Raw genomic sequence first — 20,773 nt, forward strand, 5'->3', positions numbered from 1 at the left:
AAATTTACGTTATTAAAGGCATGAAAGATTGGAAAGAATGACCCGCCCTACTTCGCCTCTGATTGGTTAAGATCTGAATGTTGGTTGGTTTGATTGGATAGGCTCAGGAAATCTGTAGAAAAGTTGGGCGTGTCGTGGCGTCGCCGTAGCAGTATCGTTTGAACTCTGAACCAATCAGGATGACAACGTGTTGACGCAATGCGCCTGACAAACCAGGAAATAAATGTAAACAATGAACACAGCGAACTGACTGGGTCCGTTTCACAAAGCCGGTTTAGTGGAAAACCAGGGTAAGTTAACCCTGAAATCAGGGAAAACCAGGGCTTTCATTTTCAAGAAGGGAGGTAAATTAACCCAGGGTTAGAGCAGTAACCCTGACCTGTTTCATGACGCGATGTAACGTGAACCTCTGGGTTTGGTACCGCAGTGACAGACTCTCTGAACATAGTCGGGAGCAGGTTTCATTCCACAAACCCAGGGTTTCCTCTGACTCCGCCCCCTTTCACCGCCGCTCGTGCGGCTGCATTTCCTGGTTCTGACCGAAGTAAGGGTTAATAAATAACTCCGTATTTCAGAGGTGAACATAGCATGTCCGTTTGACGAGGAGCCCCTTGATGGAGTTTCTAATTCACACAGATTTTAATATTTTTTTTTGTATCGCGTTCAGATGTCCTGTCATATCCTGTCGGACAGTTGTCTTTATCAGTTCTCTTTAAAAAGGGATGAAAATCTGTTAGTAAGTAGGGGATAAATGTCACTCTGTATTCCACCAGAATGGGAAGAGAACAATCAGTAACATAAAATATTATCCCACCTTTGTTTTCTTCAATTTCTTGTTAATTTCTTTCTTTTTAAAAAAATCATTATTAACTCCTGTGTGTATCATGGGACTAAAACAGACAGAAAATAAAACCTGGAATACCTTAAAGCGGTTATTTATTTATTTATTTTATTTTATTTTTTATTTTTTATTTTTATTTATTTAATTTATTTATTCAGTTTATTTTCTTCTTTCCAGGCATGTTATTACAACAGATTTTACATTCATCATTGTTGAAACATCGGCAACATCACCTGAAAAAAAAAAAAAAAGGGTTGCCGGGTAGAAGCCACTGGCTTGTGAAGTTCCCGTCCCCTAAATCACCAACATCTCATTACAGCACATTGTCAATCAATACATACTTTGCATGTCACAATTCAAATTTAATTATTTTATTCTGATACGCTGTTGTTTTGATCCATGCATTTAGTTCAACAGGCGTGCGTCTTTGCACACCTCTTTATCAGTTCTTGAGAAGAGTCCTAATTTTGTTCTTGTTCATTTTGTTATTCTGCCCAATTTCTGCACAGAGGTTGTAGTGACATTTGTTTCACAGAATTACCAACATGAAGTTCATCTCGCCAAAACAGTTCAGTCCTTTAACCATCATTTGCGTCAGAAATATAACCTTGCAAAATCTTGTTTTTTTGCAAGGTTACAAGTTCACTGTTGAACTTATCGAAGTCACTCCTGAGCTGGTCCACAGTGCGGGTCAGCGCCTCCAACCCAGAGACCATTCGTTTCAGGGTTTTATTTTCATGTTCATTCTCAGACTCCTCAGATTTCCCTTTTTCCTTTTGGCATTTTGAAGGCTAAACACAGACATTATGAGGCTAAACACAGACACTCTCAGGGAATTGGCCCACAGAAGTCCAAGATAAGGGCTCAGAATATAAAACATCAAAGCCCATCTTATAAGCGGTACAATGTCACGGCCACTGTTGTATGAACTAAAGCAGTTTTGGCTATGACTGTATCAAACGAGCTACATGTCAGCTCCAGATTTCAGTTCTTAGATAATATCGGTGTACACAATGGTGTGAATATCCTTCTCAACTGTTTTTGTAACGTTCATATGCCGATTGACTGTTTTATTTACACAACAATAAAACGTTTTAATGTATTTCATTATTTAACAGAACGTGATATAGATGAGAGTGCATTTATGTGCGTGAAAAGAGCGTTATGTTGGGGATAAAACAACTGAATAGTCAAACGTCCACTTAATATTTATTGTACAATATCAAACATAATGAGGATGAGGAGGATCCATAACGAGATGATGGAGTCTGACCTGTGGGAATGATGTTTTTATTTTCATTCCCAGCTGCTGACGTGCCCTTCTCCCCCCACTGGATCACACCTAAATAAAATAAATTAATAAACTACTCTTGAAGCCGTTTACTTCTGTATTTTTACCGTGAGTGCAACGGACTTCGAACTTACGCAACGACTTGAGCAGCAATTCCCTCCCACGACATGTCGATCTTCTTTGCAGCTGCAACGCTGTTCTGTTTCTTCTGAAAATGTCCTCAAAGTCTTTCTATTCAAAAATTGAAATCTGTACTCCGACTTCCGTAAAGCGTTGCGTCTCGTCCGTCGTCATGGTGAATCGATGAATCGGGGCTCCATTGGTGATGGCTTTTTTTCAAGTTGTGGTGTCTGTTAAACTGCGGGTCAATTTACTCTGGGTTAGGAAAACTAACCCTGAACCGCGTTTGTGAAACCGACATCCCTGGTTTTTCCAAGTTCAGGGTAAAGCAACCCAGAACCACAGGTTTACCTCAGGGTAGGTTAACCCTGCCTTGGTGAAATAGGCCCACTGTCGTGTCACATTATTTATCAATTTGTATTATTTGTTTGAAGTTTTTAAGGACACTATGCACGAAGGATCCCGATATGAACAGGGACCCAGTTAGACAGATAGAGAACCGGTAACATAACCAGAACATCGAGGGGAGTCGGTACGATTAATGATAGCTTGCTCGATATAGCAATTACCTGTATTATTTGTATTTGTTTACAGCAGGGGTGTCAGACTCATTTTCACCAAGGGATACATCAGCATAACGGCTGTCCTCATAGGGCCAGATGTAAAGTAAAAGTAAATGTAACTCAATGTAATGTAAAATAAATGTGACTACTGCTTAATGTTAAGTCTTCTTCTTCTTCTTCTTTTCCTTTCGGCTTTTCCCTTCAGGGGTCGCCACAGCGAATCAATTTCCTCCATCTAGCCCTGTCCTTTGAATCCTCTTCTCTCACACCAACTACCTTCATGTCTTCCCTCATTACATCCATAAACCTCCTCTTTGGTCTTCCTCTAGGCCTCCTGCCTGGCAGTTCAAAACTCAGCATCCTTCTACCAATATATTCACCATCTCTCCTCTGGACATGTCCAAACCATCTCAGTCTGGCCGCTCTGACTTTATCTCCAAAACCTCTAACATGTGCTGTCCCTCTGATGTACTCATTCCTGATCCTATCCTTCCTGGTCACTCCCAGAGAGAACCTCAGCATCTTCATCTCTGCTACCTCCAGCTCTGTCTCCTGTCTTTTCCTCAGTGACACTGTCTCTAGACCAAACAACATCGCTGGTCTCACCACAGTTTTGTACACCTTTCCTTTCATTTTAGCTGAAACTCTTCTTTCACACCTGACACTTTCCTCCACCCGTTCCATCCTGCCTGTACACGCTTCTTCACCTCTTTTCCACACTCTCCATTGCTCTGGACTGTTGAGCCTAAGTACTTATACTGCTTAATGTTAAGTAACTGAGTTTATTACGCATTCAAGTTACATTCAAGTTACAAACATTACAGTTGCATAGATAAAACATGTTTGAGATTGTTGCTTTGTTTTAAAATAAATCCTTTGAATATGTCAGGTTATAAAACCCACAGAACTCCATTAATCAAGGATCAAACTATTCAATAGAAGAAAAAAAAAATCAAACACAATTCAAGACAATGGCTTTGTTCAAAACGTTTTTGTCCATGTTAAAATGGGCTTAATAACTGCATTGTGGCAAATGTAGTTTTTGGTCAAAGCACACTGTTGACCTATTCTTAGACACATACGGTTTACAGGATGAAATGCCCCATGGCAAATTTTGATTATAACCAATTGTTTCATAAATAAAACATTGCATTCCCCAATTGATTTAGCACCATTTTTAATTGATTTTCTCTAATATGATTGTTTTAATTTATTGCAGATTTCACCATGTTAGCCAGCAGATCATCTGAGGAGGAGTCCGCTGAGACCGAGGAGATGGACACATCGGAGCCAAACTGGTGCTGGTTCTACCTGGCTGAGTGTGGCATGTGGCATATGTTTGAGGTAGCTCATGCATTTGACAACTTTCTTTGCCCATCCCGCTTTGACCATTGTGTTATTGTTCTCCATAAACAGAACAAAAGTCTGCAGGTTATGTCATTTCAAAACAACTTAGTGCAATATCTCAAACCTGTCCATTCATCAATAATGTTTTGGGGTATGGTCTTTTGTTGCCATAAAAATTGTATTAATGGAAGTGTTATTGGCAAATTATTATAGATCCTTACTGCCAATCCCAATGGTCATTAATTAAATTTCCCTTCCTGCTGTCATGTCAATCAGCAAAACATTTAATGAGTTTAAAAACAGTAGAGAATTATCTGTCAAATTATTTTCTCCATGGTTTTCTAGAAAATGTCTTCAGCCAGATCTGACATATTCAGATTGTCTGTCGTGTCTGACCAATAGACCAACAGTCAAGTGTTTAGTTTACTATTACTAAGACAAAGAAAATTCAGCAATTAGAACAAAGAAGGTGGTTTTTACTTGTTTTCCAGTCACTTTACAAATCAGTTAGTCAAGCAATCATTCCATCTTATCGTTAGACTTCTTTTCCTTTCGGCTTTTCCCTTCAGGGGTCGCCACAGTGAATCAATTGCCTCCATCTAACCCTGTCCTTTGAATCCTCTTCTCTCACACCAACTAGCTTCATGTCCTCCCTCATTACATACACAAACCTCCTCATTTGCTTTAAATTCCTTTCAGATCGATCCCAGTGCAGAATGCTCCGTGACAAGTGCTCAGATTGAACAATGCTACAACAGAAACCAATGGGGTATCATGGGGTTCGTCACAGCCAAGTACACTTACAGACTGGACTTCTCAGGTAAAGTGATACATTCAGGTGATTCAGTCTGCAAATATATAAAAGAAGTCAAAAATTCTGAGTCAGATTGAATTCTCTTCCAGAAATTGTGTTTGAATTTCTCTTAATCTTGTTCGTTTTACATCTCTCTTTAGCTATGCAGCAGACAAATTTAACAACAGGGAAGCAACGGCCAATCAAGCGCGCCATTCATTCTGCCACTGGATTTAGGTAAACTTTGGTGACATCTATGGAACTTTTTTGCAATCTAATACAGAAAATATATTAGAGGGAGTAGAAATAGGCATTAAATGAAAGTTCAGGGTTCAAGCGCCTGGCAGTTTCAGGAATCCTTGACGAAAACCTTGCATTCCTTTCAGCTCCACAGGGAGCTGCCCTGTTTCTGACCCTTAACTTTAGGCTTTTTACAAACACAGAGCAAGATAAAGGGGGTTAAGATCAGGCACAAATATCTTAGAGGAGATTTTTTTCCCCTAATTTTGTGTTCTTATCTGAATGGAATTGGCGCATTGACAGAATACACTCAGTGTTATATTGCTGTTCTTCTCCACTCTCTTCTACATGTTCCATCAGGTTTATTTGTGATAATCTTGCCTTACCTGTTCCCTGTCATTGGGAACAAATCAACACAGATGAGCCATATCAGGTGAGTTAAAAGACACACAGCACTGTGACGCAAACAGATTTCCAAATTTGCATCAGCAGGACAAGAACAAGTAAGTGTTTGTCTGGTATTTGTGTTATTTTGAATTGATGTTAACAAACGAAACAGAAATCTCTTAAAAATTTTTTTACAAATTGCCATCAAATGAAAACTTGACCAAACTTAAAATGACAAGTAAATGTTTCTGCATTTTATTTCCAACATAAAACACTATGAAGTCATCTACTAGTCTACAGTGTAACTCCTGTTTGCATGCGTGATTGTGTTTTTGCAGCTCATCCAACTTGGAAGAGAAACATATGAGTTTAAAAAAGTCTCCAAACTGTATGAAAGGACCATGAATCATCCGATCAAATCCATCCAGAGGATCCAGAATCTGCACTTATGGGAATTCTTCTGCAGGTAGACAGTTGTTGTAATGATGTGTTGTTATTTGACAGAACAATAGTCCATATGTTCCTCAATTTTAATTGCAAGCACCTTTCTTCTGCTGCTTAACTCAATTTGCTTTGCAGTAAAACATAGAAAAGCTATATAATTTGAAAACATAATAACATTTCAGCATGGAGACTTTACTATCCTTCTCCTATTTTTTGTACTACTGCAGCTACAGTATATTGTAATATTGTACCAGGCACAAAATATGCAAATAAACTTACACATAAACTACCATAAAAAAGAAATATTCTCAAACTGCACTGAAAAGATGAAGCAGATGCAGTAGATCTATAGCCATCAGCCATTTTGGTCCAGTCGATCACTATGTGATCTAGTTTTTAATGGAGGTAAATTCAAGTTAGCTGAGGGATCTGACTGGGTTGTGTGCTGTAGAAGAAATATCTGCTTCTGTTGCAGTAAATGGGCAGAGAGAAATTCAATTAAAAGCTGCCTCACTTCAAGCCAAACATCCGAGTTTTTCCTGTCCAATGAGAGCCATTCATGCTCTAGTTTTGAGATTGTCCCTGCTGCTCTTTACAACCTGACAATACACTTTGTAACAAAGTGATCACAATTGTGTTTTGCCATTCTTTGGTTCCTTCTTAAGGAAGAAAACACAACTAAAAAAAGTCAAGCGTACATTGGAAATCAAGGAGCGAATGCTGTTTCACGGCACAGGACACAACAACATACAAGCTATATGTGCATTTAACTTTGACTGGCGGCTGTCAGGAAGCCATGGTGACGTCTATGGCAAAGGTAGAATTTCCTGTGTTGTGATGCAATGTCATGAAATAACTCAGTGTGCTAATTTTTGTTTTTTCTGAGCTGGACATTTCATATAAATTTATTTCCTACAGGAAGCTACTTTGCCCGTGATGCCATATACTCCAGTAAATTCTGTCACACCACTGGGAAGCATAACACTATCCTGCAGAGACACGGACTCGCCCCAGTAATATTTGCCAGTGAGCCACCCTACAGGACCATGTTCTTGGCCAGAGTACTTGTTGGAGAATATACAGTTGGACATTCCACGTACTGCAGACCACCATCAAAGGATGCCAGCTTTACCAACGTCTATGACAGTTGTGTGGATGATATGGCCAATCCAAAGATTTATGTAATTTTTGACAGCAATCAGATTTACCCAGAATATCTGATTGAGTTCTTCTATTAAGGCCCAAAACAAGAGGATATGAACTCTTCTCAAGTGTTGGATCTCAAACATGAATGTCTTTTGGGATAAAGAATAACCAAATCAAATGGAAAAACAGCTTAAAGCTTCATGGACCTTTCCTTTTTTTCCAGTCAGATCCAGTGCCTAACTAGAGCATGAGTCATCCAAAGTGCCTTTGGAAATTTAGGAAGACAGTAAAGGCTTTGTGTCCAATTTATATCCTACACGGAATTCTAAGCCAGACTCTGTGTAACGTTTCTGTAAAAAAAAAGAAAGAAAAAAAACTGGCTGAAGATCATCCATTTGTATCCAATGCAGAATATGTGCTTGTTTAATATTTGTGCACAATTGTCTAAAATATGGACTTGCAGCCTGTAGGTGATTCACATCATCCACTGTCATTCACATCCCAACTAATGTCACACAAGCTTGTTTCCAAATCATGTTGTCATAATTCCAAATGACAAAATGAGAATTTAACATCTATCAGTCTACCCTCATCTGTATGAGCACAGATCATGGTATTATATAAGCATGGGATTTATTTATTCAAATTTTTATACCTGTACATTTCCATACATCAGTGCCACATCAGTGTGTGTTATCTAGTCTGTATTTAATTCATCAGAATAACAAGGGTATGCAGGGAACCAACTTTGCAACAAGGTGGAGCAATGGTACCAGATTGTATTCCAAGCAGTTCTTGTATTTTCAATGGCTGCAGACAGAAATATAACGCAACCACACGTAGTACAGCCAAGATACAGATCATAACTCGGATATGGGATATACGGTTAGGTAGCTGAGATTTGATTAGATAGATAGATATATACTTTATTAATCCCGGAGGAAATTGCATATGTCGGAGTTTTTATTTTTTTATAATTTCATGATACTTAAAAATTAAAAAAAAAATGGAAAGGCAAAGTCTTTGTTATTATTTAACTACTCGTTGTGAGATGAATGAAAAGTCATATAGAAAGAAATTTCTGTGGGCTAAAGAGTATGTGTGAGAGGAGACCCACAGAACAAGAAGCTGTACTTCAGAGAATTCACCAGCAGGGGTCGCAATTGACCCATCAAATAAAACAGGTCAGCATTGGCTGGTTCCCATTAGATAAGGTTGTTCCTACTGGAACATCCTTCAGCTAGGAGCTCATCACTCAAACACTCTTTAACAGAAGGAATAGCTATTGGGAAGACTGTGAAGTTGTTTATAGATTTTTTTTTTGGAACTTGATCTATACTTCCTGCATAGTGGCTCAGCAGTAGAGCGGACGTCTTATGACCAGACATCGGCGGATGGATTCCAGCTCCCGCCAGACATCCTCAGAGTGTGAGCTGACTATGGGATGTGTCAGCTCACCACCTGGCCACTGCCGAGGCTCCCTCGAGCAAGGCGCCATCCCCTTACATGCTGCTAAATTGGGCGCCAACCAAAGTTGCTGCCCTTCACTCTGCCTCCCCATGCACTGTTTGTTGTGTTTACTAATTGCATGCTCGCAGGCCCCTTGTGTGCTGTGGTTGTTTCAGGGGCCTGCTCACAACTCTATCTCACACAAAGATATGTATATGAATAGAGTGTAAGAAGTAATTTCCCCATTAGCAGATTAATAAAGTGGATCTTCTTTTTCTTACAACATGTAAAAGAAGGCACATGATGGTTTGCTAGGCAGATATAACCATTAAATATGAATATCTGATTTCCTGAATGACTTCCAATTTATTGGTCTGTTAGGTGTGAGGTAGTGAAAGCACAGACAATTTACCGAGAAGTGACAGGAAGCTGTACTCGACTCACTGATTTCCATTAGTTCCTGCTAATCTGCCTCTGAGATAAGAGGTTATCAAAATGCTTCCTCTTAGGGTGTGACCTCGGATGTACTTGGTCACTATGGGCCTGTGTTTGATGAAAACAGAGCTCTTACTTATGTCTCAAAAGGAGCCACGGTAGATTCTTTCATGGACAACTCTAACTTATTGTGATATTCAAAAGAACAAGGATATTCCTTTAATATCTGCAATTAAATTAACCCTGAAATGTTTCTGTTTATTAAAACTGATTTATGAGTATTTTTCTAAGGGAATACAAATCAAATTGGTCTAATTATATATGTGTTAAAACAGATTAAAAAATCCAGTGTTTCACTGGAAATTTGCTTTTGTGGATGTGTTGTACAAAACTCATCCCCCCATTTAGTTTTGTAGTTATATTAATTTAATTGGTAAGAGACAAGACAAAAACGTACCATAAAATCGTACCAAAAATGAAACTTTTCTCTAATTGACAAAAAAACTTATGTTTTAACCTTGAGTGTGAGTAATGTTGGGTTTTTGTACATTAGACATACTTCTATAAAGACAGCATATTACTGTTTATTACACATACACAAACTGCACTGACACTGAAACCACTGGAGAGAAATCACTTCTTTTTAAAATCATTTAACACCTCAGACGTTTGCAAATGTATGTAAATCCCAAATAAGTGGAGCGAAGCCTGCAAACGAGTCCAGGAAGACGTTTCCATCACCGCTGCACTTTGCAAAAATACAGTTTGATTACCTCTTTGCTGTACTTTGCTTGTTTTATCAACTTCATCCTTCATGATACTTATTTCCCAATTGTGTGAAAATAGCTTTTGAACATTATTTTTAAGTGCTGCAGCCACCTAAAACAACATTACCCAAAAATGTCATTCACTATATTTATGAGCAACTCTGTAAGAGTATTTTCTGAAATATAAATTTCTGATAAGGCCTGGATATTTAATAACGTTTTGGTTGTGCTGCTTTTCGCTGCATCTCTCCCTGTCCTATTCTCTTGACCCCATCCCCACCCTGACATCCACCTGAAGGCTCCTGCAAGGAGGTTTAAAGTGTTTGTTCATCATAAGCTAACATCTCTGTGTAAGCCTGTCTGCAGGGAGGGATGAGGTCGGAACCCGGACATAGAACTAGAGGCCACTGTCATTCAATCCTGAGCTGTTGCAATGAAATAATACCTGCACAGCTCTCAGCGAGTGTGTACCTCCACCGGAGGCTTTGTTACTAAAACCTGAATTAGTGCCAAATACTTTTCTCACGTTAGAGCCATTCAGGTCAATTCCATCAGCAGTCAGACCCCCGGGAGAAGAAATGGACTGGCTGTTAGATCATCAATTGTTACATCATTGCACCCAGGGCATTACACACACTACAGCGATGTCGCCACGCTGCCGTTGTTTTATTTGGATCTGAGTCTTGCCAAATTAAGTGATACCGCCTAATTCCTAGAGCCTGGAAGCCGTCTCCTAGCAGCTGGACTCACGTGTTTTGCATCACAAGTTTATGATTTCATGATGGATTTATATAGTGGTGAAAAAATGTTGGTTTTGTGGCATATGTCCTACTCATTTGCTGCTCATTTTTGTCGGTTCCCATTTGTTCCCCCACTGCACATTGATTTTTGTTCTCGTGAGGAGAAGTTGGAGTTGTGTGCTTTCCCGCATCGACAGGAGTGAAGACAAATATCAACTCATCGTATTCTCATAATCGCCCATGCAAGCAGGTCGACTGTGTTCACGTTGTTAGGACATCACATTACTGAGTTCAAAACTTTTATCTCGTTTTATTACGGAAAAAGGTTCTTTTTTCTGTACAAAACACCACATATTCACCTACATGTATTCTATAATTTAATCAAACATCGATCATAAAAAAAACAAAAACATCTAGTTCCATTTTAAGTAGCTCTCTCTGTGTCACATCATGTGACAGGAAATAACCCATTGGCCCTGAGCAGAGAGAAAAACAACAAATAAAACATGAATGTAACCGTCTATTGTTGTCTATCTATAAGGAAGAATTAAAGGTGGTCTACCATGAGGGTGATGGCACAGTGTTGCCTTTTTCACATAAAACAACATGTATTAATAAATTAAGTTTGATCCTTCGATCGCACGGAGTGAAACATCATTTGACACGAGGAACACAACACAGAAGAGCAGTTCTTGCTTGGCACAAGAGGTGTACAAGCTTTGGCACCACCGCGGAGTCTTATCATCCGTTTTTTTTTTTACAGCACCAGGCGTTTCACTTGGTAAAAACAAACAGAATGCTAAGCTATGAGTTTAAACCTGTTGTCTTACTCAGAGCAAACAACATCTTTCTCATGGAACCCCACTGCTTGTGTTACCTACAGTTATGCTGGTAGCAGCTATTTTATCCTCCAGCACAGATGAGGTTCAGATACCTCCTCCCAGACCTCCCTTTGAAGGTGACACATTTATCACAAATGTAGTGGTTCTCTTCAAGTAAACAGTTTCTGATGTGTGAAATGGAAAGACCCAGCTAGCATCGTGAACTGCAGAACCAAAGTTCTACATGCGACAGCGCTGATGACTTCCAAACCCCGGCTTGTAGGAACTGTTTAAATAATTTTGCTAAAGCTTGATTCAAATTAAACCCTAGTTTCAACGTTTGGACTTGCGGTTCCTGTGACATCAGCTGAATAAATGAGCCTCACTTCATAAAATCTATCAATAAAAGGTGACATCAGTGTTCGGCATTCGTGCCACCGTACAGCACTAGTGGTGATGTGTTATGGGGCTGAACGTCCTGGAGTCCCAGACATGCCAAGCCTCGATTTCCCCTCCAGCATCACTGGCCCTAATTGTGAAGTCTTGCAGTCTCAAGCGGATAACTTTTATCCTCTTTGTCTGGGGAAATGAGACACGATCTTAGCGTCAAGTGTGTGGTGGCTTCCTCTTGATTCAAAGCTCATCCCTCTGCATTCTGAGCCCCCCTCTAATCCTGAGCCCTTGCCTCTCCATGATGTTCCACAGCTTCCGGAGGTTGGATTGGGTGATGGCATCGTCGGGTTTCAGCTGTAGCGCTCGCAAGTAGTTTGCCTCTGCCTTGGTGAGTTTGCCGTTCAAGTGCAGGATGGCACCGAGGTTCATCAGAGCAGCCGGGTACTGCAAGAGGGTAAAGACGCAGTGAGAAACAGAGGTACAATGATTTTTAATGCCCTAACTACAGTGAGATCAGGGGTCCCACAGTGTTGACTGATAGGATTACCGCACGAAGATGGCATCTTTGATGATCTCAGATTTATTTACCTGGATTAACTGTTTTAAACTTAGTTTTCTCAGTTTATTATTTGAAAAACACAACTAAGTGTCAAATAAAAGGATTTTTAAGAAGCTTGACAGATGTTGTTACGCAAGGACGACTTCAGGCATGAGCTCCGGAGGGTAGGGAAATCAAACACGCCTTATGTTATCCCCATTGCGATCAGGCATAGCCACGAATCAGTGTGTCTTTTTCCGGTGACTCAGGGAACAATAGGATCTACAGCTTGTGAGTGGGTGTGTGTTACGTTTTTGTTTTGGTTTTTTTTGGTTATGATCCAATGAATCCATTCAAGGAAGGTATATTATTATTTAGCAAAGCTATCTTCTGAAACTTATATTTAAAAAAAAAAAAAAAGGGGGGGGGGGGATGTAACCATCTGGCTAAATCTTGAAAATCTGGATTCAGCAAATAGTCTGAACACCACACGTCTCATCCTAGAATCGGCATCTGATGCTCCCAGATCTCGCCCACGTCCTCACCGCGAGACTTACGTTTAGCAACTTGGCAACCAGTTCACACGTTTTCTCTCCCCAAACACAACTGTTCATGTCTTCTCAACGCTGACTTGTTTACATTCCAACTTTCAAGTGGTGTTAAAAGACTGGCCGTGGGAGTGGGAGCTTGTTTCGCTCACCTAATGTATCAAATGAGGGTTTATAGAGCTGGGATATTTCAACTGGCGGCCTGGAATACGCTGGGAAATTAATTAATTAGCAGCTGCAGTGCTGCGCTGCATGCCCCCCCCCCCGTGTTTCAAGTCTCGACAGATGATGTGTCAAGCAGATGCATCTAAAAATACTCCAAATCGTAGCTACGCTTCTTATAGAACCCGTTAGAGAAACCTGCGAGCAGTTGAGACGCGATAACGTCTCTGTTCAAACAGCTGGGTGATAAACAGATTTGAGGGAAAGCAGCTCTGACTACATGAGTTCTCTGCACAGGAAGGCAGCCAATTACTTTTGTAGCTCTTGCTTTAACTGTAAAAATTACTTCCGAAGTCGGGTCAGTTTGGCTGCGACACGCCAACAGCGATGAAAGGGATGTGGTCTCCCGACCTTCAGCTAGTTGGATATATGGTACTTTTACAACTTCTTTGATCTTTGGCTTTTATGATGCATCCTGCTCCCTGAGCTGCATTTATAATTCTCAAAGATCCCTTGAAGACATGTTCTAAGATGTTAAATACTATCCTAAGTATAATAATTCTTTAAAAATATGCCTAGGCTTTATACAAAGTGACACCCGATGGCTAAAAGGGAAGAGTCCTAGCTGACATGTGGACCCAGGATTGGAAATATGAATTATTTTACCGGTAATGCAAACTGAGCACAAAGTAAAAGCATTCAACTAGAGAAACACAGGCTTTTACTTTGAAGGGGCTGCTGTAGCCAATCATTACTCTATCTGAGTCGGTTGTAATCTGATTGCACCCTTTCCTTCAAGGCACATCATCATTGTCTTTCTTAGCACGAAGAGCTAGCGCTGAAACTTTCACGACCTGAAAGCTATCGGATTAAGCAGACATTTGAGAGAGGCCGTCACTCACTAAGCAACCGTGCACTTTGAAAACGTCAAAGACAAGAAGCGCTTTACTCGTGACAAATGACAAAGGAAGCCCTCAGGGTGTCTGAATGTGAGCAGGAGGGCTTTAGGACTGTGAATAATAACACCTGTGACTTTGCGGTCACGTCTTTTTTTAGAAGACTAAAATATAAAAACATGCCTTTCCAATTGAAACTGGGCAACTTTTTCTGCTATGGTTGTACTTTCAGGGGTTTCGACAGGATGTAAACAGACAAGCAGATGCTATCTGAAAGGGGTGGATGTTGTAAGGCGTAGAGTACTTCATGTTCCTTTATATTCCCCATGGGGCAGGTCTGCAGGGTGTACAAATTAGAGGCAAAGAGGAGTCTTTCCTCGGTTAATGATTATTGAAATTATCCACCAAATGATTGGAAAATTGGGTAAATTCTTGATTAAATGCTTGCAATTGATCTAAACTCAGGGTTAAATGCTTGAAATTTATTTTGAATAGGTTTTTTGTGATTAAAGTGTTTGATCAGATCAATATAAACACATTTGGTTAATGAAGGGGTAAGTCATCAGACGGGGCTGTGTGGGAACATCACACTAAAAAGGACGAGGAAGCACGGATTTATGGTGCTTGGCCATATATAATATAACACTGGCTACTCCGGTGAAGGGCATGAGGATTAAAGTCTAACCATCGCATCTGACTGAACGGCAACATAACTCACACAGCAGACTGTAGCCAAGCGGGCTAACAAGACAAATGATCACAGGAAGCCCGTTGTAGGTCTGGTCCAAAAAACACCGGGGTTCCTGCGACACCACGTGACCTCCAGCCGACCAGTCCAAGGTTCAAGGTTGCTTCAACCATGCATCCGTTTCCTTTTGAAGTGTTGATTCATGCCTGACAGAAACATCCTTCCATCCTGCCTTAAACTTCTTCAACCACATGTGCTGACACCGAGAGACGTGATCCGCCACAAGGCTCTATCCGTTTTTAACGACGCTGTGACGTTCAACTGGTTGTTACTTCGAGGAAATATCAAGCGACACAAACCACCGATCATTCATCTCAGGGATTTCGTGTTTGTTTAAGCACATCGAAAAAGTTTCCAGCCATGAGCTGAACAACTTTCAATGTTTTTATTAAGTCATATCTTTGTTGCCAGGAATAACAGTAGAATAATATAACGTTCGAATGATGACCAACTCATAAGATGCAGTAAACTGAATTTATATTAAAGGTGTGTGTGTGTGTATGTGTGTGTGTGTGTATGTGGACTTACATTTGGTCTGAGGCTGGCTGCTCGCTCATATTGCCTTTCTGCTGCTTCATTTAGACTGGCCTGTCTGAAGAGAACAACAAATGGAAATTGAGGAACCTTCTTGCACTAATACAACATTCATTCATTACTGAACATTACTTTAGTCACAGCAAGACATTCATTCATTTTGTAAATTACTGCAAAATGTGTTAATTAGAACTTTTTTTCTGGTAGATCTTTTTTGGTTCAACCAAATACTATTTGTGTACTTAATCTGTGACCACAGAGTGAAGGTTTTAAAAATTGTGTATTAATAGATTTTTAAAATATGTCTAGGATACTTCACTTCTGAAAGAAAGATGTAAATTGCATAATAGCTTTTGCAGGAGTAATGGATGAATTTTCTTATATTTTGGCAAGGTTTTTGAAGGAAATATCAATACACTTATCTAATGTGGGAATTGAATAAGTTTTGTTCTTTCTTTATCTAACACTTTCTGTAATCTTGTGTGCATTTTGGAATTAATTTTTTTTCATTCGTCCACTCATTTTATTAACACTTCTCCCACTCTGCGTGTCACGGGGGTCGCTGGAGCCTATCCCAGCGATGCTATTAAACTTACATTTAGTGTATTTATTCTATAGTCTATGGGTACTAATGAATCTAATGAGTCTTCCTCAGCTACAACAGTAGTGAAGCATTTAAGTATGATGATGTAGTAAAGGCTCCTTTGCCAGAATATCATGAAGAGAAATTGTTTTCATGATGCCAGAAACACTTGTTCAGTTGTTCCTCTTCTACATGTTGCAACTGGGTTCATGAAGTGTCATTTAATCTGCTCCATACATACAATTTATCCAGAGAGTGCATGAACCGGATTTCGCTGTGCCAAAGTCAATAAAATTAAGGAAACTGTTCTTTCCTGACATGGCAATTAATATTTATAAGACTGTGACTTGGGTACGAAATGCCTTGAGTGTACAGTTAATGAGGGTTCAATAGAGTTCATATGTGACTATCGTAGTCTTCATCTTTTAACTTTTTTGTTTAGCGCAGCCGAGTCAATAACAAAGACAGATAAACCCACAGGAAGTCAGCTTTTAAGGGAAGTAACTTTGAGTCAAAACACAGAAACATCCTCTTTCTTTTAAAAACATGTAGATTCATCCCAAGCATATAAAAGAAGTATTTTGTGATGGAGGTCACACACCAGGCTACCCGTGATATCTGAATCCTCAGAGTGGCTTGGAGTAAGGAAGAAAGGAAGCCTAGCACACATATAAAAAGTAAAGAGGGCAAACTTCTGACAAACTGTAATATGAGGTTATAATAATCCTGGTTATGGTCAATCAATAAGACAAGATTTGTAATTTTCCATCAGTGGAGTAGCTTGAGTTCTAAAGCCGGCTAACGATAGGTATGTGTCATGGCCATAAAATCCTAATCAAATTCGATTTATGTCAGACTCAGCTAAAACACAGACCAGAATATCCGATAATGAAGTGTCATTTAGATTTGTCTCATGTTTCTGAAAACAAACCACTGCCAAACCCCTGCAACGTTTAACTTCTTAACAAACCCTCTGCGGTGTTGTATTGAGATGGATGCTGGAGAGCAGTGATGGCTTTTCCAGATATGTAGAGCAAACTAGAAAGAGGCCACTTAGCTCCGGTGTTTCCTTGAGTCAGTGGAAGAAAAGTACATCCGTGCACAATTTTGACACATACGTGTTATCTGTGCATATTCTCGCCAAACTCCACAATGTGTTTATTAAATGGCAAAAGTACAAAATAAACCTAAGGATGGGTCAAGCAGCACAGCTGAAAACGAATACAGGAAAAACTGGGTTGAGAAAACCTCCATATTTCCTGGAATGAACCCATTTATTCATTTTTTTTGTTCCTTTTTCGATTAGGAAAACTGTTATTGTATGTCAGCGGTTCGGCAAACCTGAGCATGTGAGCAGCGCTGAAGACCACATCGAACTCCGAGCTGTCCAGCTCTGCGGCTCGCTCAGCCATCTCCGCTGCCTCGCTAAGACGAGACTGTTCCAGCAGAAACTGACCTGGAAGAGAAGACAAAGGAAGCCATCTTATTTATGCATAACACAAATTGTGTTGGGGAATTTTTCTTTTTTAGACTTAATAGAAGTGTAGGCACGCCAAAAAGATCCCAAAAGAAAACTTTTAATACAGTACTGGAAGGAGGCACACAAACATTATAGGACATTGATTTTGTCTGCAGGTAATTGACTGATGTCTTCTGTTATAAGTTTGTTGTGTCTGCATAGTGGGTGTGTGGTGGAGTGACTGACTAAAGGCTGAAGATTATCATGGCTAATAAAAAGCTGCAGGGAAAATGAAAGTGTCAAGGTTCCACCATAATGATCAGCTAAGCACCCTTCCTGCAGAATGGTAATCGGTCTGCAATGGAAGATGAAGCAGAGAAAGTATCTGGCGAGGAGAATCAAGTCGATGCAGAAAACAGAAAACAATAGTGGTGTTGTTTACTTGCACACAGAGGTTTTTGGTTTTGTTTCTTTCTTTGGTGTTATTCACAAGTTCAAGCCAAACTGATGGAAGCAATGTGGAGTCAGACGTGGAAGAAGCTCTGACAAAGATGAAGATCGGTGGGTAAACAAAGAAAGATGAATAGCGGCAATGAAAGAAACGAGCGCCACAGGAAATGCGAGGAGGAGGCATAGAGAGGGAGAGAATAGAGGGAGATTGGGAAGGATTGCTTTTCTCTGACACAGGGGAGCACAGATGAGACGGAGGTATTTCATGTGATTTCCTGTGGGAGTATGGACACCTGGTGTGGCACCCGCAAGTGCTCGCCTTAGTGTCTATAAATTAACAGCTACAGATGCTAGTGTGTGTGTGTGTGTGTGAAGAGGGAAATGTGAGGGGGTTCACTTTAATTAAGCACTTCTAGTATTTAAAACTAACTGCGTTCACAGCGTTGGACTCTACAAACGATTTCAAACTGGGTCATATGAAGGGTCGTTTGCATAAAAAAAGTGTCATTGCCAACAACGGCAGGACGGAATGCATTTTGTCTTCCTTATCACTTCCCCAGAACCTACTTCCTTGCATTCTCTATACATGTTTGTCCACGTTTGTGTCCGTCGTGTGAAATTGCAGCCAGATATCGCTCCTTGAGCGCACCTGGAGCTCCTCCAGCGAACACAGGATACCTCGTGCCGCCCCATGTGTGATAAAGGAGGGGAGCAGCCCAAATAAACATCACCTACAGCAAGAAGCTACAAGATAACATTCGAAAAAATGAAAACAGCCCGATACGCTGTGACAGGGTAAAGAGTGTAAGGGGAAGTGGCTCGGTCCAAAGACAGCAAAGCATCGCTCGCCATGGATCAAGCTAATCTTGAACCCCCAAGATATCCAGAGCAGAGAAAGCACTGGGAGGAATGAGTGGAGATAAGGAAGAGAGAAGGGGACAATGCATGGCCGTAGTTTTAGCGGGACAGGACAGATTTAATTTCCGGTGAACATCCTAAAGATAGTGAGACGGAGCTGCATGAAGCCTGTTCCTGCGAGCAGATATGAAATACTGCATTAACAGCGACGCAGAAAAAGTGTGGAATCATGTTTTACTCGCTGTCAGGAATGGTAAACATGCATTCTGAGGCGGATAAACAGAGCATTCATGCCTGTTTGTGTGTGTTTGAACCAACTGCAAACACTCAACCATGAAATCTGCGGTATGTCTTCTTACCGTAGTGCATGTAACAGTTTCCTTTTGTCGGGTCGAGATGGATAGCTCTCAGATAGTACTTCTCTGCCTCTGTTTTCTGGCCCTAAAAGGGAAAAGAAGGACATCATTAACAGCAGTGTGTTTGTTTTTCTCTATCTACATAGATACACTTAATCTGCATGTACATATACAGGGATTCAAACATGTGATGCATGTTAGAGCCGTGGCTTGAACATGTTTGCTTGGAGGTTCTGGGTTTCAAAGAAAAGATAAAGGAGCAACTTCATTTTCAGTATTAAACATTGTCAAGGTTAGGGACTGTTACCTGGAATGCGTTTAATAATCAAAGCTAGAAAATAACATCCAAGTGTACGAGAGACTCCATCTGAAGATGCACCTTATTGTGACTGTGAATTATACTAAAGTCAGAAATGAAATAATGTATAACATGAAAGAAATGTCAAGGGAATAGCTCCAAATTTTTGAATAAAACTGAGTGACAGCAAAATTAAAAGTCAATTTTAATTGCTAAAGAATAAGAATTAGTGTTAAAAATAAGACGATTGGTGACAAAAACTATTTGTAGTTGTGTTGAGATTTAGCAGGAATCCAATGCTTTGAAGAACAAACCACACACCTCCCCACGGTCCAGTGTTAAAGAAAACCCCCTGAGGTGCTTTTACTTGTGCGCATGTGTGTGTACCTCCAACAGAAGTGACAGAAACAAAGCTTCTGTGTGCTCGTGGTTTGATTTCTTCACCTCTTTTGTTGTGCAGACTCCAGCACTGATTGCTTCCATATTGCCAATTGGCTTGTCATGCAAGAAGACGTGCTTAGACCCGGGCATATTAGGTCCGCTTCATTAGCTTTTTCCCATGCCCGCAATCAGTTGAAATGAATCACTCAATATCGGGGCCTAGATGGCTTATTTCACATTTTCTTTGGCTTCTTTATTTCCATACTTGCAATTACATCCTTTTCCCCATCAATCCATCAGACCTGCAGTGGTTCAGTGGGCTGACGTTGGACGTTGGAGCATGTCATTATTTAACAAGTTCAGGTCAATTTCAAAATATTCAATCAAGACAATTCTGTTGCATGCTGTGACAAACTTTTTTCCTCTTTTTTTTGGTTGGTTTTGTATGTATTTCTCCACATATTGCACACTTTTATCACATTTAAGCTGCTTTACTGTTGATCTGATAATATTCCAATGCAATGGAATATTATCACCAGCAGTGAATGAATCAAAATGCATACAGTAATTTAATTGTAGAAGTCAGCTTGGTGTTGCCTGACCACAGTTTTTCTGAACACCTTCTGATTGCAGAAAGGAATCTCTGACCGAGGGCTCTGTCGTGGCGGGTGACTTTTGTAAAACAGTTTTGACCTTTGGAGGAATAAGGCAGATTAGCAGCCGCAGGAGTCGCAAACGTTATTTAACGAGGGATGTAAAGTGCTACAAGATTTTCAGGTTCCAGCTTTATTATTGGGTGGATGTAAGGCTCAAAAAACTTGAAGAGCTACTTTGCATCAGCTTTCAGATGCAGCACAGCAGTGCAGACCATATCGGGGTGAACCGCAGTGCAGGACTTCAGTTTCACCTTTGCTCGCCATGTCTGCCTTTTCGACCGATCTGATCAGGACAGCTAAAAAAACTTGGCTGATGGACTGATTCAATAAGGAAGGAGAGTAATTGCATAATATGCCTGTCTGCTGGTCCCATTGTCCAGGGTCCATCTGATCTGTTTTTCCTAAAGCAGCGGAGAGAGACCTCACTGTGAGGCAGGACCCTCCATGGTTCTACAGCCCTGAATGAGCCTAAGGGAGCAGGACAGATGTGTGTTTTTGTCTGTGTGTGTGTGTGTCTATCTTCAAATCT

At 40.4% G+C, this 20,773-nt stretch overlaps 2 protein-coding genes across 3 annotated transcripts in view; one reads left to right on the forward strand and one right to left on the reverse strand.

Moving 5' to 3' along the window:
- The first annotated feature begins 218 nt into the window (after positions 1 to 218).
- LOC137589184 (protein mono-ADP-ribosyltransferase PARP11-like) lies at positions 219 to 8,887 on the forward strand. Of its 2 annotated transcripts, XM_068306755.1 has the most exons (8): positions 219 to 290; positions 4,035 to 4,159; positions 4,862 to 4,982; positions 5,117 to 5,192; positions 5,556 to 5,628; positions 5,921 to 6,048; positions 6,692 to 6,843; positions 6,945 to 8,887. In XM_068306755.1, exons 2-8 carry the CDS (start codon positions 4,043 to 4,045, stop codon positions 7,262 to 7,264), a joined length of 987 nt encoding a protein of 328 aa, XP_068162856.1. In that variant the 5' UTR covers positions 219 to 290; positions 4,035 to 4,042; the 3' UTR covers positions 7,265 to 8,887. The 2 variants fall into 2 exon arrangements, with proteins under 2 accessions (XP_068162856.1, XP_068162857.1); XM_068306756.1 differs by lacking the exon at positions 219 to 290 and having other exon boundaries at positions 3,602 to 4,159.
- Positions 8,888 to 10,845: 1,958 nt separating this feature from the next.
- LOC137589410 (protein O-mannosyl-transferase TMTC2-like) overlaps positions 10,846 to 20,773 on the reverse strand; it is a 48,905-nt gene continuing 38,977 nt past the window's right edge. Inside the window, exons 9-12 of the mRNA XM_068307159.1 lie at positions 18,913 to 18,994; positions 17,128 to 17,242; positions 15,198 to 15,261; positions 10,846 to 12,221 (exon numbers count right to left, since the gene is read on the reverse strand). Coding sequence (XP_068163260.1) covers positions 12,018 to 12,221; positions 15,198 to 15,261; positions 17,128 to 17,242; positions 18,913 to 18,994 — 465 coding nt within the window. The 3' untranslated portion in view covers positions 10,846 to 12,017. The remainder of the gene's footprint in view (positions 12,222 to 15,197; positions 15,262 to 17,127; positions 17,243 to 18,912; positions 18,995 to 20,773) is intronic.

Source organism: Antennarius striatus, chromosome 22, assembly GCF_040054535.1.
Source record: "Antennarius striatus isolate MH-2024 chromosome 22, ASM4005453v1, whole genome shotgun sequence".
NCBI lineage: Eukaryota > Metazoa > Chordata > Actinopteri > Lophiiformes > Antennariidae > Antennarius > Antennarius striatus.